General features: G+C 37.3%; 1 protein-coding gene across 5 annotated transcripts in view; it reads left to right on the forward strand.

Moving 5' to 3' along the window:
* LOC137650901 (uncharacterized) overlaps window positions 1–27,500 on the forward strand; it is a 303,393-nt gene that overhangs the window by 259,465 nt on the left and 16,428 nt on the right. For 3 of the 5 annotated variants that reach the window (XM_068384050.1, XM_068384060.1, XM_068384053.1), the window contains exons 2-4: window positions 13,102–13,970; window positions 18,853–19,096; window positions 25,306–25,428. In XM_068384050.1, the coding sequence (XP_068240151.1) occupies window positions 13,299–13,970; window positions 18,853–19,096; window positions 25,306–25,428 (1,039 nt within the window). In that variant the 5' untranslated portion in view covers window positions 13,102–13,298. Of the gene's footprint in view, window positions 1–694; window positions 832–13,101; window positions 13,971–18,852; window positions 19,097–25,305; window positions 25,429–27,500 lie in introns of those variants that run through there. The other 2 variants (XM_068384058.1, XM_068384064.1) reach the window with 2 other exon arrangements.

A 27,500-nucleotide genomic window follows, 5' to 3' on the forward strand; every position in this document is an offset into this window, starting at 1 on the left:
TATATATATATATATATTTATATGTATACAGTATATATATATATATATATATATATATATATTTAATATACCGTGTGTATATATATATATATATATATATATATATATATATATATATATATATATATATATATATATATATATTTCTGAGTAAGGATACCTTAACTGGCGAAAAGGTTTGTGTATCGCCATGATCAGCAAAGCTGTACTAGTCCAGGGCCATCCATACAAGGTTGGTTTGATTTAAGCTATCAGACAAAAATCTCCCACCATCACCAATCCGCACTGGCCAGTATGGTGATGAAAACTGGCCAAATCCGACATGAATAAATACATATCTGAGGCCCTTGGCCTGCAGTGGACTATAAACGGTTACATTAGTCGTTGTTATTGTTGTTGTTTGTGTGTGTGGTAATTATTTCAATTTTCATATAATTAGTTAAGTGACATTTATTATAATTGACTGTGACGTCATGCTTTTGCAATTTACATTGAAGATTTCGTATATTTTCATAAAATGAAAGAGGGAAAATATAAATTGTAATCATCAATAAATGAATTTGTTTTGTAATTATTGCATAAACTGAAAAAATATGTTTTCATTTGATATTTAATCATCTTACAATCTAATTAAGAAATCTATTATATAACAACGATCAATAAACTTAATTTTACGGTCATTAAAGGTTTAAAGGTCGCTCATGAATGGCAGAGGCAAGGGAGAGGGACATTGCCCAATCAAGCAGGACAATGCCCTAGAGACTGATCATATATACATATGATGAGCGTCCAAGCCCCCTCTCCACCCAAGATAGGACCAGGGAGAATCAGGTAATGGCTGCTGAAGACTCAGCAGAGAAACCTGTAGTCTCCCCCCCCCCCATTCTTTAGCTCACAAGGATGGTGAGGTTGCAACGACTAAAGGAACTAACTAGTTTGAATCTGGCGATCACCAGGCAAGAAATTTACCAATTCATCATCATCATCATCATCTACACCTATTGACGAAAACGGCCTCGGTTAAATTTCGCCAGTCGTCTCTATCTTGGGCTTTTAGTTCAATACTTCTCCATTCATTATCCAACTTCGCCCTTCATGGTCCTCAGCCATGTAGGTCTGGTCTTCCAACTCTTCTAGTGCCTTGTATCATCATCACCATCTCCTCCTACGCCTAGTTTCGCAAAGGGCCTTGGTTAGATTTCTCCAGTTGTCTCTGTCTTGAGCTTTTAATTCAATACTTCTCCATTCATCATCTCCTACTTCGCGCTCCATAGTCCTCAGCCATTTAGGTCTGGGTCTTCCAACTCTTCTAGGCAATAATATTACTCCAGCTACTTTCTAAGTTCGTATGTACTTTTTGTTATGTGTTCTGGACGAAAAATCCAGCTAGAACAATTACTTTCTCCATTTCGCACTCCATAGTCCTCAGCCATGTAGGTCTGGGTCTTCCAGCTACTGTCTAAGTTCGTATGTACTTTTTTGTTATGTGCTCTGGACGAAGAGTCAAGTTAAAACAATTTTTCCGTTGTCATATTCGTCCAATGAATCAATCCATGTGACGTCAGTAGCAAGATTTCTATCAATATCAAGTTGAGAGCTCAAAATTTGTTGGTTGTACACATTACGTCTCTCTCTCTCTCTCTCTCTCTCTCTCTCTCTCTCTCTCTCTCTCTCTCTCTCATATCACAGATGATCCTTTCTCATTCAAGAGAATCATTTCTCTCTCTCTCTCTCTCTCTCTCTCTCTCTCTCTCTCTCTCTCTCTCTCTCTCTCTCTCTCTCTCTCTCTCTTTGTTCTTTTTTTCTGAGACCTCCAAGGCTCCAGATAAAGTTTTACTAGGGTGTTAAATGGGTCCCAAGTCCCCGGTGATTTTTTTTTATCCAAAATTCAAAATTGCAATCTCTCTCTCTCTCTCTCTCTCTCTCTCTCTCTCTCTCTCTCTCTCTCTCTCTCTCTCTCTCTCTCAGAAATTTTCTTTTGTCGTATATTGATAGTAATAAGCATTCAAATGCTTTTATATTGGCAAAATTAATTATGAAATAACGAAGTATTTAGCTTTGCATTCAAACAAACAGGATAAACATTAATGATTAATTGTTTATTTTATTGCTCATTACCCCTTCCATTTTTTTTTTTTTTTTTTAACGAGACTTTTGGTAAAAAAAATTTGGATTGTATTATGATTACTCTTAGTACGAAGAACTGCATATGATGATCGGAAATAATGAGTTTTGAGTTCAAATATTATGGTTAAATGAACAAGCTGTAAATTTTGAAACTGCCTTTACTGGAAATTTATTACTTATATAATTTTCTGTAGCTTTTTTTTTTTCCAAACTCAGTGTAGTACTTTACTCTGACCCCCAACTCCGGAATATTAATGTTGAATAGCAACATATTACAATTCCTTTGCATATTTCTCATTAACCCTTTCATTCCCAGTGGTGAATTCATCAACTCAGTGTAGTTCTTTGGCCTCCAACTCCCTAATATGAAAGTTGAATGGCAATGTATTGCAATTCCTTTGCATATTCCTCATTAACCCTCTCAGTGCCAGTGGCGAATTCAACGAAACCTTTGATGTAACAAAATATTTCAAGACAACGCAAATTTTACCTTGTTTATTATTGGATAGCTCTCTTGAATCCCTTTCTGATGAATAACATTTTATAGTTTGCGTGATTTTAAAAGAGAGATTTTTTTTAATTTTGACTAAGTCGCCAATGACAGTAAAAGGGTTAAATATTAGTGATTATTTCTGGCCATTTCCAATGTCATTTCCATGATATATCGATTATTCTTTAACATTTATTTTGTTATCATTATAGCCATCCACCACTATTGGTTAATTATATTGAAATTATCTTTGCTGTTGTTATGTTATAATGTCATACCCTTCCAACAGAACAATTCTACGGTACATTCACGTGGCTAACTTCCAACAGAACAATTCTACGGTACATTCACGTGGCTAGCTTCCAACCGAACAATTCTATGGTACATTCACGTGGCTAACTTCCAACCGAACAATTCTATGGTACTTTCACATGGCCAACTTCCAAGAGAACCATTCTACGGTACATTCACGTGGCTAACTTCCAACAGAACAATTTTACGGTACATTTACTTGGCTAACTTCCAAGAGAACAATTTTACGGTACATTCACGTGGCTGACTTCCAAGAGAACAATTCTACGATACATTCACATGGCTAACTTCCAACAGAACAATTCTACGGTACATTTACTTGGCTAACTTCCAAGAGAACAATTTTACGGTACATTCACGTGGCTGACTTCCAAGAGAACAATTCTACGGTACATTCACGTGGCTAACTTCCAACAGAACAATTCTACGGTACATTCACGTGGCTAACTTCCAACAAAACAATTCTTTGGTACATTCACATGGCCAACTTCCAAGAGAACAATTCTACGGTACATTCACGTGGCAAACTTACAACAGAACAATTCTACGGTACATTTACTTGGCTAACTTCCAAGAGAACAATTTTACGGTACATTCACGTGGCTGACTTCCAACAGAACAATTCTACGGTACATTTACTTGGCTAACTTCCAAGAGAACAATTCTACGGTACATTCACGTGGCAAACTTCCAACAGAACAATTCTACGGTACATTTACTTGGCTAACTTCCAAGAGAACAATTTTACGATACATTCACATGGCTAACTTCCAACAGAATAATTCTACGGTACATTCACGTGGCTAACTTCCAAGAGAACAATTCTACGGTACATTCACGTGGCTAACTTCCAACAGAACAATTCTACGGTATATTCACATGGTTAACTTCCAAGAGAACAATTCTACTATACATTCACATGGCTAACTTTCAACAGAACAATTCTACGGTATATTCACATGGTTAACTTCCAAGAGAATAATTCTACGGTACATTCACGTGGCTAACTTCCAACAGAACAATTCTACGGTACATTCACGTGGCTAACTTCCAACAGAACAATTTTACGATACATTCACATGGCTAACTTTCAACAGAACAATTCTACGGTATATTCACATGGTTAATTTCCAAGAGAATAATTCTACGGTACATTCACGTGGCTAACTTCCAACAGAACAATTCTATGGTACATTCACGTGGCTAACTTCCAACAGAACAATTTTACGGTACATTCACATGGCTAACTTCCAACAGAACAATTTTACGGTACATTCACATGGCTAACTTCCAACAGAACAATTTTACGGTACATTCACATGGCTAACTTCCAACAGAACAATTTTACGGTACATTCACATGGCTAACTTCCAACAGAACAATTCTATGGTACATTCACATGGCCAACTTCCAAGAGAACAATTCTACGGTACATTCACGTGGCTAACTTCCAACAGAACAATTCTACGGTACATTCACGTGGCTAACTTCCAACAGAACAATTTTACGGTACATTCACGTGGCTAACTTACAACAGAACAATTCTATGGTACATTCACATGGCCAACTTCCAAGAGAACAATTCTACGGTACATTCACGTGGCTAACTTCCAACAGAACAATTCTACGGTACATTCACGTGGCTAACTTCCAACAGAACAATTTTACGGTACATTCACGTGGCTAACTTCCAACAGAACAATTCTACGGTACATTCACGTGGCTAACTTCCAACAGAACAATTTTACGGTACATTCACGTGGCTAACTTACAACAGAACAATTCTATGGTACATTCACATGGCCAACTTCCAAGAGAACAATTCTACGGTACATTCACGTGGCTAACTTCCAACAGAACAATTCTATGGTACATTCACATGGCCAACTTCCAAGAGAACAATTCTACGGTACATTCACGTGGCTAACTTCCAACAGAACAATTCTACGGTACATTCACGTGGCTAACTTCCAACAGAACAATTCTACGGTACATTCACATGGTTAACTTCCGACAGAACAATTCTACGGTACATTCACATGGTTAACTTCCAAGAGAACAATTCTACGGTACATTCACGTGGCTAACTTACAACAGAACAATTCTATGGTACATTCACATGGCCAACTTCCAACAGAACAATTTTACGGTACATTCACGTGGCTAACTTACAACAGAACAATTCTATGGTACATTCACATGGCCAACTTCCAAGAGAACAATTCTACGGTACATTCACGTGGCTAACTTCCAACAGAACAATTCTATGGTACATTCACATGGCCAACTTCCAAGAGAACAATTCTACGGTACATTCACGTGGCTAACTTCCAACAGAACAATTCTACGGTACATTCACATGGTTAACTTCCAACAGAACAATTCTATGGTACATTCACATGGCCAACTTCCAAGAGAACAATTCTACGGTACATTCACGTGGCTAACTTCCAACAGAACAATTCTATGGTACATTCACATGGCCAACTTCCAAGAGAACAATTCTACGGTACATTCACGTGGCTAACTTCCAACAGAACAATTCTACGGTACATTCACGTGGCTAATTTCCAACAGAACAAATCTATGGTACATTCACATGGCCAACTTCCAAGAGAACAATTCTACGGTACATTCACGTGGCTAACTTCCAACAGAACAATTCTACGGTACATTCACGTGGCTAACTTCCAACAGAACAATTCTACGGTACATTCACGTGGCTAACTTCCAACAGAACAATTCTATGGTACATTCACATGGCCAACTTCCAAGAGAACAATTCTACGGTACATTCACGTGGCTAACTTCCAAAAGAACAATTCTATGATACATTCACATGGCCAACTTCCAAGAGAACAATTCTACGGTACATTCACGTGGCTAACTTCCAAGAGAACAATTCTACGATACATTCACATGGCTAACTTCCAACAGAACAATTCTACGGTACATTCACATGGTTAACTTCCAAGAGAATAATTCTACGGTACATTCACGTGGCTAACTTCCAACAGAACAATTCTACGGTACATTCACGTGGCTAACTTCCAACAGAACAATTCTATGGTACATTCACATGGCCAACTTCCAAGAGAACAATTCTACGGTACATTCACGTGGCTAACTTCCAACAGAACAATTCTACGGTACATTTACTTGGCTAACTTCCAAGAGAACAATTCTACGGTACATTCACGTGGCTAACTTCCAACAGAACAATTCTACGGTACATTCACATGGCCAACTTCCAACAGAACAATTCTATGGTACATTCACATGGCCAACTTCCAAGAGAACAATTCTACGGTACATTCACGTGGCTAACTTCCAACAGAACAATTCTATGGTACATTCACATGGCCAACTTCCAAGAGAACAATTCTACGGTACATTCACGTGGCTAACTTCCAAGAGCACAATTCTACGATACATTCACATGGCTAACTTCCAACAGAACAATTCTACGGTACATTCACATGGTTAACTTCCAAGAGAATAATTCTACGGTACATTCACGTGGCTAACTTCCAACAGAACAATTCTACGGTACATTCACGTGGCTAACTTCCAACAGAACAATTTTACGGTACATTCACGTGGCTAACTTCCAACAGAACAATTCTATGGTACATTCACATGGCCAACTTCCAAGAGAACAATTCTACGGTACATTCACGTGGCTAACTTCCAACAGAACAATTCTATGGTACATTCACATGGCCAACTTCCAAGAGAACAATTCTACGGTACATTCACGTGGCTAACTTCCAACAGAACAATTCTACGGTACATTCACGTGGCTAACTTCCAACAGAACAATTCTACGGTACATTCACATGGTTAACTTCCAAGAGAATAATTCTACGGTACATTCACGTGGCTAACTTCCAACAGAACAATTCTACGGTACATTCACGTGGCTAACTTCCAACAGAACAATTCTACGGTACATTCACATGGTTAACTTCCAAGAGAATAATTCTACGGTACATTCACGTGGCTAACTTCCAACAGAACAATTCTACGGTACATTCACGTGGCTAACTTCCAACAGAACAATTCTATGGTACATTCACATGGCCAACTTCCAAGAGAACAATTCTACGGTACATTAACGTGGCTAACTTCCAACAGAACAATTCTACGGTACATTTACTTGGCTAACTTCCAAGAGAACAATTTTACGATACATTCACATGACTAACTTCCAACAGAATAATTCTACGGTACATTCACGTGGCTAACTACCAAGAGAACAATTCTATGGTACATTCACATGGCTAACTTCCAACAGAACAATTCTACGGTACATTCACATGGTTAACTTCCAAGAGAACAATTCTACGATACATTCACATGGCTAACTTCCAACAGAACAATTCTACGGTACATTCACATGGCTAACTTCCAACAGAACAATTCTACGGTACATTCACATGGCCAACTTCCAAGAGAACAATTCTACGGTACATTCACGTGGCTAACTTCCAACAGAACAATTCTATGGTACATTCACATGGCCAACTTCCAAGAGAACAATTCTACGGTACATTTACGTGGCTAACTTCCAACAGAACAATTCTATGGTACATTCACATGGCCAACTTCCAAGAGAACAATTCTACGGTACATTCACGTGGCTAACTTCCAACAGAACAATTCTACGGTACATTCACGTGGCTAACTTCCAACAGAACAATTCTATGGTACATTCACATGGCCAACTTCCAAGAGAACAATTCTACGGTACATTCACGTGGCTAACTTCCAACGGAACAATTCTACAGTACATTCACGTGGCTAACTTCCAACAGAACAATTCTACGGTACATTCACGTGGCTAACTTCCAACAGAACAATTCTACGGTACATTCAAATGGTTAACTTCCAACAGAACAATTCTACGGTACATTCACATGATTAACTTCCAAGAGAACAATTCTACGATACATTCACGTGGCTAACTTCCAACAGAACAATTCTACGATACATTCACATGGCTAACTTCCAACAGAACAATTCTACGGTACATTCACATGGTTAACTTCCAACAGAACAATTCTACGGTACATTCACGTGGCTAACTTCCAACAGAACAATTCTACGGTACATTTACTTGGCTAACTTCCAACAGAACAATTCTACGGTACATTCACATGGTTAACTTCCAAGAGAACAATTCTACGATACATTCACGTGGCTAACTTCCAACAGAACAATTCTACGATACATTCACGTGGCTAACTTCCAACAGAACAATTCTACGGTACATTCACATGGTTAACTTCCAACAGAACAATTATACGGTACATTCACGTGTCTAACTTCCAACAGAACGATTCTACGGTACATTTACTTGGCTAACTTCCAACAGAACAATTCTACGGTACATTCACATGGCTAACTTCCAACAGAACAATTCTACGGTACATTCACATGACCAACTTCCAAGAGAACAATTCTACGGTACATTCACGTGGCTAACTTCCAAGAGAACAATTCTACGATACATTCACATGGCTAACTTCCAACAGAATAATTCTACGGTACATTCACGTGGCTAACTTCCAAGAGAACAATTCTACGATACATTCACATGGCTAACTTCCAACAGAACAATTCTACGGTACATTCACATGGCTAACTTCCAAGAGAACAATTCTACGATACATTCACATGGCTAACTTCCAACAGAATAATTCTACGGTACATTCACATGGCTAACTTCCAAGAGAACAATTTTACGATACATTCACATGGCTAACTTCCAACAGAATAATTCTACGGTACATTCACGTGGCTAACTTCCAAGAGAACAATTCTACGGTACATTCACGTGGCTAACTTCCAACAGAACAATTCTACGGTACATTCACGTGGCTAACTTCCAACAGAACAATTCTACGGTACATTCACATGGTTAACTTTCAAGAGAACAATTCTACGATACATTCACGTGGCTAACTTCCAACAGAACAATTTTACGATACATTCACAATGCTAACTTTCAACAGAACAATTCTACGGTACATTCACATGGTTAACTTCCAACAGAACAATTCTACGGTACATTCACGTGGCTAACTTCCAAGAGAACAATTCTACGATACATTCACATGGCTAACTTCCAACAGAACAATTCTACGGTACATTCACATGGCTAACTTCCAAGAGAACAATTTTACGATACATTCACATGGCTAACTTCCAACAGAATAATTCTACGGTACATTCACGTGGCTAACTTCCAAGAGAACAATTCTACGGTACATTCACGTGGCTAACTTCCAACAGAACAATTCTACGGTACATTCACGTGGCTAGCTTTCAACAGAACAATTCTATGGTATATTCACATGGCTAGCTTCCAACAGAACAATTCTACGGTACATTCACATGGCTAGCTTCCAAAAGAACAATTCTACGGTACATTCACATGGCTAACTTCCAACAGAACAATTCTATGGTAAATTCACATTACTACCTCCAACAGAACAGATCTATGGTACATTCACATGGCTAGCTTCCAACAGCACAATTCTACGGTACATTTACTTGGCTAGCTTCCAACAGAACAATTCTACGGTACATTTACATGGCTACTTTCCTAGAGAACATTTCTACGGTACATTCACATAGCTAAATTCCAACAGAACAATTCTACGGTACATTCACTTGGCTAACTTCCAACAGAACAATTCTATGGTACATTTCACGTGGCTAGCTTCCAACAGAACAATTCTCTGGTACATTCACATGGCTAACTTCCAACAGAACAATTCTATGGTAAATTCATATTACTAACTTCCAACAGAACAGATCTACGGTACATTCACATGGCTAGCTTCCAATAGCACAATTCTACGGTACATTTACTTGGCTAGCTTCCAACAGAACAATTCTGTGTCACATTCACGTGGCTAGCTTCCAACTGAACAATTCTACGGTACATTCACATGGCTAACTTGCAACAGAACAATTCTACGGTACATTCTCATAGGTAACTTCCAAGAGAACAATTCTACGGTACATTTACATGGTTAACTTCCAATAGAACAGATCTACAGTACATTCACATGGCTAGCTTCCAACAAAACAATTCTACGGTACATTCACATGGCTAGTTCCAACAGAACAGATCTTCGGTACATTTACATGGCTAGCTTCCAACAGCACAATTCTACGGTACATTTACTTGGCTAGCTTCCAACAGAACAATTCTGTGTCACCTTCGCGTGGCTAGCTTCCAACAGAACAATTCTACGGTACATTCACATAGCTAACTTCCAACAGAACAATTCTACGGTACATTTACTTGGCTAACTTCCAACAGAACAATTCTATGGTACATTCACGTGGCTAGCTTCCAACAGAACAATTCTATGGTACATTTACATGGCTAACTTCCAACAGAAAAATTCTACGGTATATTCTCATAGCTAACTTCCAAAAGAACAATTCTACGGTACATTTACATGGCTAACTTCCAACAGAACAGATCTACGGTACATTTACATGGCTAACTTCCAACAGAACAATTCTACGGTACATTCACGTGGCTAATTTCCAACAGAACAATTCTATGGTACATTCACGTGGCTAACTTCCAACAGAACAATTCTATGGTACATTCACGTGGCTAGCTTCCAGCAGCACAATTCTACGGTACATTCACATGGCTAGCTTCCAACAGCACAATTCTACGGTATATTCACCTGACTAACTTCCAACAGAACAATTCTATGGCATATTCACATGACTAGCTTCCAACAGAACAATTCTACGATACATTCGCAAGGCTAACTTCCAACAAAACAATTCTACGGTACATTTACATGGCTAGCTTACAGCAGAACAATTCTATGGCATATTCACATGACTAGCTTCCAAGAGAACAATTCTACGGTACATTCGCAAGGCTAACTTCCAACAAAACAATTCTACGGTACATTCACCTGACTAACTTCCAACAGAACAATTCTATGGCATATTCACATGACTAGCTTCCAACAGAACAATTCTACGGTACATTCGCAAGGCTAACTTCCAACAAAGCAATTCTACGGTACATTCACATGGCTAGCTTCCAGCAGCACAATTCTACGGTACATTCACATGGCTAGCTTCCAACAGCACAATTCTACGGTACATTCACCTGACTAACTTCCAACAGAACAATTCTATGGCATATTCACATGACTAGCTTCCAACAGAACAATTCTACGGTACATTCGCAAGGCTAACTTCCAACAAAACAATTTTACGGTACATTTACATGGCTAACTTCCAAGAGAACAATTCTGCGGTACATTCGCAAGGCTAACTTCCAAGAGAATAATTCTACGGTACATTTACATAGCTAACTTTAAACAGAACAATTATACGGTACATTCACGTGGCTAAATTCCAACAGAACAATTCTATGGTACATTCATATGGCTAACTTCCAAGAGAACAATTCTACGGTACATTCACGTAGCTAACTTCCAAGAGAACAATTCTACGGAACATTCACGTGGCTAACTTCCAACAGAACAATTCTATGGTACATTCATATGGCTAACTTCCAAGAGAACAATTCTACGGTACATTCACGTAGCTAACTTCCAAGAGAACAATTCTACGGAACATTCACGTGGCTAACTTCCAACAGAACAATTCTATGGTACATTCATATGGCTAACTTCCAAGAGAACAATTCTACGGTACATTCACGTAGCTAACTTCCAAGAGAACAATTCTACGGAACATTCACGTGGCTAACTTCCAACAGAACAATTCTATGGTACATTCATATGGGTAACTTCCAAGAGAACAATTCTACGGTACATTCACATAGCTAACTTCCAAGAGAACAATTCTACGGTACATTCACGTGGTAAACTTCCAACAGAACAATTCTACGGTATATTTACATCACTAGCTTCCAACAGAACAATGTTACGGTACATTCACGGAGCTAGCTTCCAACTGAACAATTCTACGGTACATTCACGTGGCTAACTTCCAACAGAAGAATTCTATGGCATATTCACATGTCTAGCTTCCAACAGAACAATTCTATGGCATATTCACATGTCTAGCTTCCAACAGAACAATTCTACGGTACATTCGCAAGGCTAACTTCCAACAGAACAATTCTACGGTACATTTACATGGCTAACTTCCAACAGAACAATTCTACGGTACATTTACATGGCTAACTTTCAAGAGAACAATTCTACGGTACATATACATGACTAACTTCCAAGAGAACAATTCTACGGTACATTTACATGGCTAACTTCCAACAGAACAATTCTACGGTACATTTTCATGGCTAGCTTCCAACAGAACAGATCTATGGTACATTCACATGGCTAGCTTCTAACAGAACAATTCTACGGTACATTCACATGGCTAGCTTCTAACTGAACATTTGTACGGTACATTCACATGGCTAACTTCCAACAGAACTCTTCTACGTAACATTCACATGGCTAACTTCCAACAGAACAATTCTATGGTACATTCCCATCGCTAGCTTCCAACAGATCAGATCTACGGTACATTCACATGGCTAACGAGACTCCACAGAATTTGATTAATATATGATAAATGAGAAGCACTAATAAGGTACAGTTGGGTGCAATAATCCTTGGCACACCTCCCTCTAGAAAGTGCACTCTGCCACACCCTTACTGCGCTGTGAGTAACCAAACATATACAGTAGTAGAGAAAGATATGGCGTGGGTGGTGGGCGGAACTACCCGCAGGTACTCGCAGCGCAGTATCGTTTGACATGAATTCCAGTGTCCAACTGTACATTTGATTATATTATAATACATTGTTTTTTTATTATTTCATCATCTAGAGAGCATGAATCCCTGTGTGTGACCTTCATGCAACGTTAGTTCCTATTTAAAAATTTTCTCGGAAAGTTTGGTACTTTCTTATGGCTTCTTTTTCACCTTTGGTCATTTTTAGCTTAACTTTGCAATTCCCATGATTTCCTCCTTTTAATTCTCCTTGTAGGTTTTTGCTTCTTTAACATTCTTATTTCATTATATTTACATATTCCCTATTGTTATGTATGCAATATTTTGCAACGATATTTTTACACGAGTTTGTGTAATTTCTATGTATTGATATGATTGTCTATCATTTTATTATTTATTGTACTTTTGCAGATTTCGTTCAGCCTCAGACCTCTTGAGGAATTAATAGATACTGTAAGTGATTAGGTGTAATTCAGCATCTAAATGAAATGACACCAGATATAAATTCCCAAACAGCCCACCTATTGAAAAGATGATGAATAGCCAGAAGTGATTTTACTAACTTCTAGGACAACATTATCTCATCTGTCTAAGTGTAAGTAATCACCATGGATCCTCACGTGACCAGAGAGGACCTCGAGGACCTGTATCTAGAACCCTTAACCCACAGACACATCAGGCAGTCGCATTCTCGACTTCCGAATCCACCAAACAAGAAGAAGAAACTCGTCAACTTCAAGCTTTCGTTTCGCAGGGATTCAGAGGAGGAACTCCCACCTGTTAAGTACAGCCAGATACCTACTCGCAAGCTTGTTGTGCCCGAAATCAGAGAGGACAATGATGAAATTATGAGTGAACACCGCCAGCATAGCAATTTTAACAATCTCAATATCATCAACCAGAGGGATGAATCCATGAGCAGTATGTCTACTCAAGATACCATCTTGACTCCAGAGGCTAACGGCAATGTGCCAGGCTGGACTCAGATCGCCGATAACCAGACGCCAAAACTGAACCGACCGACGTCGCCTGCCAAGTCGGCTCTGAAAAATAAACAACACAGGGAATGCGTGCCCATGCAAACCAGGTCAAAATCTATGACGGATCAGTGGAACTTGGTGAGGAGCGCCTCCATGGACGAGAGTGCGAGGAGATCCAGCCTCTTCGCAGTTGTCAATGTGGTGGTTAACAAGAGGAAAGGAACCCCGGCGCCATCTATATGGACGCCATCTATTCCTAGAAGTCAGCCTACACCCAGGCCTGGAAACTGGAGAGAACAGGTCAGTCTTATTGTTAAGCAATTAAACTTAGGGTGATTTAAGTCTTATCTTGATCTATATCCAATTCTGACTTGATCTGCTATAGGACTGAAATTTAGGATAATTCATTTTAATCCTAATCTTGAAACTCCTATTTTGATGTGACAAAGAGTATGCAGTGGTGCACGTTAACCTTGACTTTTAATCAATTCCACAAAATTTTTATAAGAGCAAAAATACTTGATGTCTGTGACTATTATATAAATATATTTCTCTCCTGTCACGGTGTGTGGCATTGTCAGACGTATGACTACTCAGGCTTTCCCTGTCCGTCGGGTGGGGGAGAAGCGGTATTCAAGCCCTGGCGAGAGGTGGTACCCTAAGAGGTACAGATGGAAACCGCAATCTCCCAAAAATTGCCAAACCAGCGGGTTGTAGCTAGGAAAAGGTGTTGGAGTGGGAAGGGTTGAATATTTAGCTATCATTTTTGACAGGGCGTGTATACTAATTGTGTAAGATAAGATGAGGATTTAAAGGTGTCTGGTTTCAGTTTCAGTTTCATCAAAATAGATGATCACTAGAATAACAGCCAGTCAAGCCCAACCCCCTACTGTGGTTCCCAACCACAGCAGTGGCCTCCCCAGTCTCCTTCTTCTTTGTCTACATCTTTTCCCACTTCTATGTGGGGTCGATGTTGACAAAGAAGAAGAAGATTGGGGAGGCCACTGCTGTGGTTGGGAACCACAGTAGGGGGTTGGGCTTGACTGGCTGTTATTCTAGTGATCATCTATTTTGATGAAACTGGAACTGAAACCAGACACCTTTAAATCATCATCTTATCTTACATAATTAGTATACGCGCTTCCCCAGTAAACAGATTAAGCTCATTCTCTCAAGCTGGGAACGATTTGCTGCCATGCGAATGCTAGGCGAACATGTTACCACTGTACTAATCAGGTGGCTAGTACAGTATCTTAGTTTGCTGAGCTTGCTCTTACGTTCTCTACTTCTATGTTCTCTATAATTGACAGATGATTGTATTATTTCGTATGCAAGTAGGGCTTCAGTTTGTATCTTCCCAAGTACATCGGTTATCAATAATGTAAACTAATATCAAGCTGAAGTGAATCGTAATGTTATGTACATATGAAACACTTAACGGAATCACAAACTCTTAATAATATGTTCTCATTCTCAGTTGCACATAGGAAATCTAAAAGACTAAACTTAGTTATAATTAATCATGTGTTAATTAAAATGTTTATTATGTTTATAAAACACTGCCAAAGACTTTTTGGGGCTTATAGTTATACACTAGTGTTAACTTAATCTGTATATTTTTGCTTATTACATCCAAATGGATAACTTCAGGCTTTCATTCACTTAGAAAATTTATATGACACGCCAAAGTAACAATAATAAAGATCAATTCTTATAAGTTCAGTTAAATTTGGGCTAAAATCAGTTTCACATGAAACTGCTTCAGTTTGTGGATTCTGGCAGTCATCTGGAGCTGGAGAATTACACGTATCAAAAGAGTTTGATTTTAACGTCTACTATCACATAGTAATTGTCTACTGCTGGTGGCTTCTCTAAACAGAGCTCATTTGATGATTTCACAGTTGAAAAGTCTTGTAGGAAGCATTGTATATATTATATTAGTGTTCTAATTGTGCTTGGAGCAAAGTCAGGCTTTCCTGGCTTAACTGAACTCTTAATGATATCTATTTTTGTACCCAAAAAAATTCTATCCATACTTTGCATTCAGATTTTCCCAGACTGTACCATCCTGCATGTAATAATAGGTATGCATTTAATTTTAACACTCATGCCTTCTCCATTATAATGCTCAATACTAGACACCTAATCAGAAGCTCAAACATGAGGCAAATGCTATTCTGTTGAACACGTTGACATAAGTCTCATTTCATAGTTATAGAGTGATGTGTTTTAAAGTTGTTACTGATTTGATATATCATCATTTTTCTAATTATTTCTCATATATAATTTGTTCATTATTTCCCGATTTCCTTTTCGCACTATGCTTCTCTGTCTGTTGGAGCCACTGGACTTCTAGTATCATATTTTTCAAACTAGGCTTTTAACTTGGCTAATAATAATGATGATAAAAGTAGTAATTTATGATTTAATGGCCTAATCGTTAGTGATGTGGTAATCAGGGTTTTCAGACTCTGGCAGTTACATAATGGTTTATGATATGGTCACATCTAATTATAAACCTTTATCTATCCTTGATATTATGCACTAAAATTTTTGTGAAGTAGTCGAAGTACGTCTAAAGATGTTTCATTAGGGTAATCTCTCTTTGTATCTCTATAGATATTTAATATGACCATTTAAATAATTATGTGAACAAATTTTATAACAACAGCAATAATAATAATAACAATAGTGAAGTGAGTATATATTTAGGACTGCTAAGTGGAGGTAGAAGAACATAGAGTACTTGAAAGAGTTGGATAGTTGGTATGATTAAGAGATAATAGCCCAGTATTTGCTCAGGGTTCAAATTGCCAATGATGAATTAAATAATCATATGATAAAATTTTATATTAGCAATAATAATAATAATAATAATAATAATAATAATAATAATAATAATAATAATAAGGGTATATATTTAGGAGAGCTAGGTGAAATTAGATGGATATGGAGGGCCAGAAAGAATTAGATAGTTGTTATGATTAGGGTATAATAGCCAGTGTTTGCTGAGGGCTCAAATTGCCAATGATGAGACAAATGTGTAAGTTGTTTCCATAGAGGACTTTATAATCAATTCATCAATGTGACCGTGCCGAGTCATCATTCAGATACCTACTAAGTGTTCCTTAATTCAATCACATCAGACTACGTACTTAGAGAACCTTCGCCTTGTTAGCCGCCGAGTCAGGATGCCTTAGGAGTGCAAAAATTTACCTATAATGTCCTTTGAACGATTTTCAAGCTTTTCTTGCCAAAACCAGCTCTTTTAGATAGTTATAAATTCTTTTAATACTAGTGTAGGCGACCCGTCAAAAATGGCGGCTAGATATTTAGATAGATATGCACACACGCAGATTCAACCTATACTTTTAATACTAGTGTCCGCAACCCGTCAAAAAGGATGGCTAAATGTTTAGATAGATATCCACACACAGATTCAACCTATTCTTTTAATACTAATGTATGAGGCCCGTCGAAAATGATGGCTAAATGTTTAGATAAATATCCACACACACACAGATTCAACCTATTCTTTTAATACTAGTGTACGCGACCCACCAAAAATGATGACTAGATACTTAGATAAATGGACAGACACACAGATTCAACCTATTTTTTTTAATACTAGTGTATGAGGCCCGTCAAAAAGGATGGCTAAATGTTTAGATAGATATCCACACACAGATTCAACCTATTCTTTTAATACTAGTGTACACGACCCGTCAAAAATAATGGCTAGATACTTAGGTAAATAGACAGACACACAGATTCAACCTATTCTTTTAACACTAGTGTGCGCGACCTGTCAAAAAGGATGCCTAAATGTTTAAATAGATATCCACTCACAGATTCAACCTATTTTTTTAATACTAGTGTATGAGGCCCGTCAAAAAGGATGGCTAAATGTTTAGATAGATATCCACACACAGATTCAACCTATTCTTTTAATACTAGTGTACACGACCCGTCAAAAATAATGGCTAGATACTTAGGTAAATAGACAGACACACAGATTCAACCTATTCTTTTAACACTAGTGTGCGCGACCCGTCAAAAAGGATGCCTAAATGTTTAAATAGATATCCACTCACAGATTCAACCTATTCTTTTAATACTAGTGTATGAGGCCCGTCAAAAAGGATGGCTAAATGTTTAGACAGATATCCACACACAGATTCAACCCATTCTTTTAATACTAGTGTAAGTGACTAGTAAAAAATGATGGCTAAATGTTTAGATTGATATCTACACACATGTTCAACCTATTCTTTTAATACTAGTGTACGCGACCTGTCACAAATTATGGTTAAGTATTTAGATAGATATGCATGCACACACGGTTCAACCTATTCCTTTAATACTAGTGTACGTGACCCATCAAAAATGATGGCTGAAAATATATATAGATATGCGCACACACAGGCGCACAGGCACACAGATTCAATACTTCCCAACCCCTCCCCCGTTCCTAACTACAACAGGGCAGTTGTAGTTTTCGAGTGTACCTCTCAGGGTATCCCCTCTGAAAAGGGTTGGCTACTCCTCCCCCTTCCCAAGGGATAGGCACAGACCGGGTATTTGTAGTTATATATATACATACATATATATATATATATATATATATATATATATATATATATATATATACATGTATATACATATACATATATATATACATATTTATATATAAATATATATATATGTATATGTATATACATGTATATATATATATATATATATATATATACATGTATATACATATACATATATATATACATATTTATATATAAATATATATATATGTATATGTATATACATGTATATATATATATATATATATATATACATGTATATACATATACATATATATATACATATTTATATATAAATATATATATATATATATATATATATATATATTTATATATATATATATATATATATATAAATATTTATATATATATATATATATATATATATATATATAAATATTTATATATAAATATATATATATATATATATATATATGTATATATATATATATATATATATATATATATATATATATATATATATATATATATATATATACAGTGTGCACCCAAAAACTTGCTCTTAACTATATAAGGTAGATTGTTGTTTTGATGCTCTCTCTAGTTTTCTTCTTCTGCCTTCACAGGAGGAACCAGGAAAAGGCCATTTTATGATATCCTTCGTTAGCAACGTGGCACTGCAGCGGACAAAGCAGCAGATCAGACAGATGAAGTTCCAGGGGTCTCCTTATTACCAGGAATCGCAGAGTCCGATGCAGAGGAAACGCCAAGTGGAATTCCACAAGAAACACTACGTCCAGTGGGTGACCGATGTGGTCAAGAATCCAACTTTCCAGGGCGGGACTCTTATGAAGGGCCTGGAAATCGGTGGTATGTAAAAATGGAAGTTTCATTGGAGTTTTTGTACTTTATAGTTTGTAGTTTTTTAGATGTTTTTTATTTATTACTGTTTTTTGCTCAGTGGGTGACCGATGTGGTCAATAATCCAACTTTTCAGGGCGGAACTTTTACGAAGGGCATGGAAATCGGTGGTATGTAAAAATGGAAGTTTAATTGGAGTTTTTGTACTTTATAGTTTGTATTTTTTTAGATGTTTTTTATTTACTATTTTTTTTTTTGCTCAGTCGGTGACCGATGTGGTCAAGAATCCAACTTTCCAGGGCGGGACTCTTATGAAGGGACTGGAAATCGGTGGTATGTAAAAATGGAAGTTTCATTGGAGTTTTTGTACTTTATAGTTTGTATTTTTTTAGATGTTTTTTATTTACTATTTTTTTTTTTGCTCAGTCGGTGACCGATGTGGTCAAGAATCCAACTTTCCAGGGCGGGACTCTTATGAAGGGACTGGAAATCGGTGGTATGTAAAAATGGAAGTTTCATTGGAGTTTTTGTACTTTATAGTTTGTATTTTTTTAGATGTTTTTTATTTACTATTTTTTTTTTTGCTCAGTCGGTGACCGATGTGGTCAAGAATCCAACTTTCCAGGGCGGGACTCTTATGAAGGGACTGGAAATCGGTGGTATGTAAGAATGGAAGTTTCATTGGAGTTTTTGTAATGTATAGTTTCTAGTTGTTTAGATGCTTTTATTTATTTTCGACTGGTTTTGCTCAGTGAATGACGGATGTGGTCAAAAATCCAACTTTCCAGGTCGGGACTCTTATGAAGGGACTGGAAATCGGTGGTATGTAAAAATGGAAGTTTAATTGGAGTTTTTGTACTTTATAGTTGTAGGTTTTTAGACGTTTTTTTTTTTTTATTTATTTTCGACTGTTTTTCGCTCAGTCAATGACTGATGTAGTCAAGAATCCAACTTTCCAGGGCGGGACTCTTATGAAGGGACTGGAAATCGGTGGTATGTAAGAATGGAAGTTTCATTTGAGTTTTTGTACTTTAGTTTATAGTTTTTTAATTTTTTTTTTATTTATTTTGGACTTTTTTGCTGTATAATTGTATGTTTTATACGTTTTTATTTTCAAGGCTCTGTTTTATCGTTGGATTTCATGGCTACTTTTCGAGAAAAAATTCTTACATCTGAATTTTTTTAATTGCATAGTCAAATTGAAACTTCATGGCAATTTTTGTACTTTATAATTGTAGGTTTTATATGTTTTTAAGGCTTTCTTTTAGTACAATTCCATGTCTACCTTGCAAAAAAAAAAAATTCTTACGTCCGAATTTTTTTCTAATAACAGTCAAATAACAACTTCATGGCAATTTTTGTACTTTATAATTGTATGTTTTGTATGTTTTTTAAGGCTTACATCCTAATTGTTTTTTTAATTACATAGTAAAATGAAAACTTCATTGCAATTCTTGTACTTTATAGTTGTAGATGTTATAGTTTTTTTCAAGGTTGTTTTTTCATACTATTTCGTGGCTACTTTGCAAAAAATTTCTTAGGTCTGAATTTTTTTTCAAATTACATAAGTCAAATAAAATATTCATTGCAAGTCATGTACTTTATAATTGTAGGTTTTACAGTTGTTGGTGTTGGTTTCTTTCTTTCTTTCTTTTTTTTTTTTTTTCCTTTTTTGAAGGCTCTGTGTATCGTACAATTTCATGGTACTTTGGGGAAAAAACTCTTACGTCTGAATATTTGTCAAATAGAAATTTCATTGTAATTCTTGTACTTTATAATTGTAGGTTTTATAGTTTTTTTATTGTTAAGGCTCTGTTTTCATACGATTTCATGATTACTTTGGGGGGAAAATTTTTTCGTACATCCAAATTTGTATCAAGTTACATAATTAGTTTTATATTATTATTATTATTATTATTATTATTATTATTAGCCAAGCTACAACCTTAGTTGGAAAACCAAGATGCTATAAACCCAAGGGCTCCAACTGGGAAAAGTAGCCCAGTGAGGAAAGGAAATAAGGAAATAGATAAATGATGAGAACAAAGTAACAATAAACCTTTCTACAAACAGTAACAACGTCAAAACAGATATGTCATATAAACTATAAAAAAGACTTATGTCAGCCTGTTCAACATAAAAACATTTGCTCCAACTTTGAACTTTTGAAGTTCTACTGATTCAACTACCCGATTAGGAAGATCATTCCACAACTTGGTCACAGCTGGAATAAAACTTCTAGAATACTGTGTAGTATTGAGCCTCATGATGGAGAAGGCCTGGCTATTAGAATTAACTGAATACCTAGTATTACGAACAGGATAGAATTGTCCAGGAAGATTTAAATGTAAAGGATGGTCAGAGTTATGAAAAATCTTATGCAGCATGCATAATGAACTAATTGAACGACGGTGCCAAAGATTAATATCTAGATCAGGAATAAGAAATTTAATAGACCGTAAGTTTCTGCCCAACAACACCGACATAAGGTTTGTTAGGGAATATAAGGGCCCGGTACTTTGAGAAAAAAAAATGTGCTGACGACGAAATTTTTTCAAGTTACATACTCGGTTCTGTAGAACAATACCGACATATGGATTGTTAGGGAAAATAAGGGGCGGTATTTGAAGATGCACTTTTCATGGACTTTTCCATGATAGGTAGGGTTTCATGAAACGAATGACGTTTATAAACTACCAGTATTTCTACTGCAATTTGCTTATCACTATTATTATTATTATTATCATTATTATTATTTTTATCATTATTATTATTACCATTATTATTATTATTATTATTATTATTATTAATACAAGCCAAGCTACAACACTAGTTGGAAAAGCAAGATGCTATAAGCCCAAGGGCCCCAACAGGGAAAAATAGCCCAGTGAGGAAAGGAAATAAGTAAATAAACAAGCTACAAAAGAAGTAATAAATAATCAAAACAAAATATTTTAAGAACAGTGACAATATTTAATTAGATCTTTAATATATAAACTATAAACACTTCAAAACACAAGAAGAGAAATAAGATAATTACCCTCAAGCAAGAGAACTTGGATTAATAGCCTCACCAGGTCTGATTTATTTATTTATTTATTTATTTATTTAATTTATTATATTACAAATCATTTTTATTTTCATCTGCCACTTCCTTAATAAGAAAACTGTTTCCTTTGTGGTCATGATGATTAACTAAGGTAACAAACGTAATTAGGTATTTTCTTATTAGTTCTTTAACACATGATGGTGACTCTAAAATTAATTTGCTGTAGGAAAACTTGTGGTCTATTAAATTTTTTTTTCCCTGATTTAGGTATTAGTCTCTGACACCGTCGTTCAGCCAGTTCTTCATGCATGTTGTATAGGATTTTTTCCATAATTCTGACAATCCTTTGCATTCAGATCTTCCCAGACTGTACCATCCTGTAGGTGGTACTTGGTATGCAGTTAATTCTAAGTACTTACTTTCTCCATCATAAGGCTCAATACTGCACTAATATTCTCTTAGCTTTATTCCAGCTGTGACCAAGTTGTGGAATGATCTTTCTAATCAGGCATTTAAATTGGGGGAACTTCAAATATTCAAACTTGCAGCAAATGTTTTTAGGTTGAACTGGCTGACATAAGTCTCTTTTTTATAGTTTATATATTAGATATCTGTTTTAATCTTGTTACTGTTCTTGAATTATTTTATTTTGATTGTTCATTACTTCTCTTGTATTTTATATATTTCCTTATTTCCTTTCCTCTCTAGGTTATTTTTCCCTATTGGATCCCTAGGGGTTATAGCATCCTGCTTTTCCAACAAGGGTTGTAGCTTCGCTTGTAATAATAATAATAATAATAATAATAACAACAACAACAACTAGGTAAGCACTCTGAAAGGACAGACCTCCGCCACGTCAGCTTATTTCTCGAAACCATCTTGCCTTTCCCTGAATTCAATTTAGACCGTAGGTGGATTTGAAGTCTGTGTGACAACCATGTGCGAACTTGGGGTTAGTGTTAATTTGGTCGGCCTTTACCTTGACCTTTGACCTAGGACTTTCAAAATTGAATCACTAACAGGTCTCAACATAACAATTAATCCCTGAAATTTTCACTACTCTGTGGGTAAAATTATGGCTAGGAAGTTGTTCACACAAACGACATTTTTCTCGGTCTTGACTTTGACCTTGACCTTTGACTATGTCCTTTAACCTAGGACTTTCAAAATTGAATCATGTCCACGTCTCAACAAAACAATTAATCCCTGAAAATTTCACTACTTTATATGAGTAAGATTGTGGAAATGAAGTTGTTTACAAAAGAACAAAGGGACAAACAAGGGCGAAAATTTAACCTCCTCCTAACTTCGTTGGCGGAGGTAATATTCTTCCTAACCTGAATATAAATGAAGGAATTTATTGAACAGTCAGTGCCAGTAGCCATGACCTGGTAATCAGAGCTAGTGCTAGACATCTCAGAAACAAATAAACAAGTGAAGTTTTGAACTCTTGGAACTCAGAGATGTGCCTAGTCGACATGTTTGGTATTGTGGGTTTTCTTCACACTAAGGTTAAACCCGTCAGCGGACTTCCCTTCCAGATTTTGTATGGCTTGAGGGCTCTCTCTCTCTCTCTCTCTCTCTCTCTCTCTCTCTCTCTCTCTCTCTCTCTCTCTCTCTCTCTCTCTCATCTGTACTTCCAGCATATCTTTATTACCTCAGCAAGTTTTACAAGGGTCTGCTGTTTCCTCTCATGCGTAGCAAGATCTTGACTCAAAGACACATTTTGCTTGCCTCTCTCTCTCTCTCTCTCTCTCTCTCTCTCTCTCTCTCTCTCTCTCTCTCTCTCTCTCTCTCTCTCTCTCGTCGTTCGGTGCATGAAAACTTAACTTTCATCAAAAATATCATGACGAGTGCATCTTCAAATACAGCCCTTCTGAATTCCCTAACAAAATCCACAACTATGGGGACAGCTAATAGAGGCATTTAAAATTATCCAAGGAATAACAAATTTAGACTACAAGAATCTATTCACGCTTTGCACAAATCATTCCAGAGGTAGCGTATACGAACTCTAATTGAAAAAATACACCACTCAGTGTGAGGATTTCTTTGCATACAAAATAACAACTACGTGGAACAGACTTCCAGCGGATGTAGTAAACAGTAACACGGTAAACTAATTCTAGAATAAGTTAGACAAGATCATAAAAACTCCCTAAACATCTAAACTGATTCGCTCTATCCAAGGGCAAATGGAGTCTCTGAGGATGGACTAAAAAGTCTCTCTCTCTCTCTCTCTCTCTCTCTCTCTCTCTCTCTCTCTCTCTCTCTCTCTCTCTCTCTCTCTCTCTCTCATTTTTCATAATTAAGTTTAATCTGAGTGGCGATACCTCAACGTGGTGAAAAGGTTTGTGTATCGCCATGATCAGCAAAGCTGTACTGGTCAGGGACACTCATCCTAGGTGTGTTTTCTGTGTTCTCTCAGACAAAAATCTTCCATCACCACCACTCAGCAGTGGCCAGCTTGTTGATTAAACTGGCAATACCCCCGACATGACTAGAAATGGCTGCATTTGTTGTTTGTTGTTGTTGCTGTTGTTGTTTTTTATATATTAGTATTATCATTCCCAATTAAGCTACTACCCTATTTGGAAAGGCAAGATGCTATACTCCCAAGAGCTCCAACCGGGAAAAATAGCCCAGTGCGGAAAGGAAACAAGGAAATGAATAAACTACAAGAGATATAATACAGTCAAAATCAAATATTTTAATAACAGTGACAACATTAAAATATATATTTCATTTATAAACTATAAAAACTAAAAAGAAAACAAGAAGGAGAGAAATAAGATAGAACAGCATGCTCGAGTTAAAGGTATCTGGTTTCAATTCCACTTCCATCAGAATAGATGCTTACCAGAACGTCTGCCGGGCAAGCCCAACCCACCACTGTGGTGCCCTACCACAGCAGGGGCCTCCCCAGTAAACAGCTTAAACGCACGGTTCCGGGCGCGGATCGATCTGCTGCCATGCGAATGCTAGGCAAACACGTTACCACTGTACTAGCCAGGGAGCAATAGAACTCTAATCCAAGACAGTGGAAGGCCATGGTGCAGAGGCTATACATACTGTTTTTCATATTCTGTCTGTAATGTAAATTGATTTTAAAAATGGTAGTAATTTATTATCGTAACGCCTTCATGTCTTTTTCTTTTCTACTTTCCAGTTCAATTTCCAGTGGTGCACGTCTCCCAGGTCACAACAAATGCTAATTCCAGAAAACACCAAGAGTCATCAAATTCGTCAACAACGAGCTTAGGCTTAGGTTCAGATGCTGTCTACAATCAAGGTAGAGTCTTCATCTTTCACTGTTATCCCTGCATTTTGGGGTCGGTTGCCCAATGCGACGTTTTCAATGCCTTCTATCAAAAGTATCAGCTTCCACCAAACCTCTTCTCTCCATATCATCCTTCACCTTATCTCGCCATTTAATTCTCTGCCTCCCTCTCGATCTTCTTTACTGTCGTTATCCCTTCATTAAGGGATACGCTTTCTCCCGTGCCTTTTATCAAAGGCATCCTCTTTCACTAAACCTCTTCTCTCCATATCATCCTTCACCTTATGTTGCCATCTAATTTTCTGCCCCCCTCTCGATATTTCCCACCCACTGTTATCCTTTCATTAAGGGGTCGGTTGCCCCATGGGATCTTTCCAATGCCTTCTATCAAAGGCATCGGCTCCCACCAAACTTCCTCTCTACATGTCATACTTCACCTTATCCCGCCATTTAATTCTCTGCCTCCCTCTCGATCTTCTTTCCCACCGTTATCCTTTCATTAAGGGGTTGGTTACCTAATGCGCCCTCTCCAATGCCTTCTATCAAAGGCATCCTCTGCCACCAAACCTCTTCTCTCCATATCGTCCTTCACCTTATCTCGCCATCTAATTCTCTGCCTCCCTCTCGATCTTCTTTCCCACCGTTATCCTTTCATGAAGGGGTCAGTTGCCTGATGCACAAAGGCATCCTCTTCCACCATACCTCTTCTCTCCATATCATTCTTCACCTTATCCCGCCATCTAATTCTCTGCCTCCCTCTCCATCTTCTTTCCCACTGTTATACTTTCATTAAGGGTTGGTTGCCTAATGCGCCCTCTCCAGTGCCTTCTATCAAAGGCATCCTCTTCCACCAAACCTATTCTCTCCATATCATCCTTTATCTTATCTCGCCACTTCATTCTGTGTCCCCCTCTCGATCTTCTTTCCCACCGTTATCCTTTCATTAAGGGGTCAGTTGCCTGATGCACAAAGGCATCCTCTTCCACCATACCTCTTCTCTCCATATCATCCTTCACACTATTCTGCCATCTAATTCTTTGCCTCCCTTTCAATCTTCTTTTCCGTTGTTATTCCTTCATTAAGGAGTCCGATGCTTAATGCACCTTTTCCAATGCCTTCTATCAAAGGTGCCCTCTTTCACCAAACCTCTTCTCTCCATATCATCCTTCACACTATTTTGCCATTTAATTTTCTGCCTCCCTATCAACCTTCTTTTCCGCTGTTATTCCTTCATTAAGGGGTCAGATGCTTGATGTGCCTTCTCCAATGCCTTCTATCAAAGGCGTCCTCTTCCACCAAACCTCTTCTCTCCATATCATCCTTCACCTTATCTCGCCATCTAATTCTCTGCCTCCCTCTTGCTCGATCGTCTTTCCCGCCCTTATCCCTTCATTAAGGGGTCGGATGCCCGATGTGCCTTCTCCATTACCTTCTATCAAAGGCGTCCTCTTCCACCAAACTGCCTCTCTCCATATCATCCTTCACCTTATCCCGCCATCTAATTCTCTGCCTCATTCTCGATCTTCTTCCCCATTGTTATCCTTGCATCAAAGGGTCGGATGCCTGATGTGACCTTTCCCATGCCTTCTATCAAAGGCATCCTTTTCCACCAGACCTCTTTTCTACATATCATCCTTCACCCTATCTCGCCATCTAATTCTCACCAAGTAGTCTACTAAAGAACTTCTAAATTTTATGAATGGACAAGTGTTGCTTGAATCGTATGTTTATCATTATGAGAAAATGTGCAAGGTTGTTGTTGGGTATTAACAGAGATGCTAAGTGAATGCAAGTAAAGTTTATTCAACAGATAATGAGCTTATATACAGGCAGTTGAGAGCAGGAATGTCACAAAAATTCAAACAAAATCAAACTTACGGAGGCAATTAAACATGTTGTTCTGTTATCAGTGTGGGAGAGAGCGAGAGATAAAAAATGGAATAGTATCTTTGATCAGAGTACCAGAAAGATTTCAGATTGTTAAAGAATATGGATATAGCCTCACCAAGTAGCCTACTGTTGAACTTTTAAAGATTATGAATGGAAAAAGTTTGCTTAAAAAGTATGTTCATCTTGTTGAGAAA

Source organism: Palaemon carinicauda, chromosome 1, assembly GCF_036898095.1.
Source record: "Palaemon carinicauda isolate YSFRI2023 chromosome 1, ASM3689809v2, whole genome shotgun sequence".
Lineage (NCBI taxonomy): Eukaryota > Metazoa > Arthropoda > Malacostraca > Decapoda > Palaemonidae > Palaemon > Palaemon carinicauda.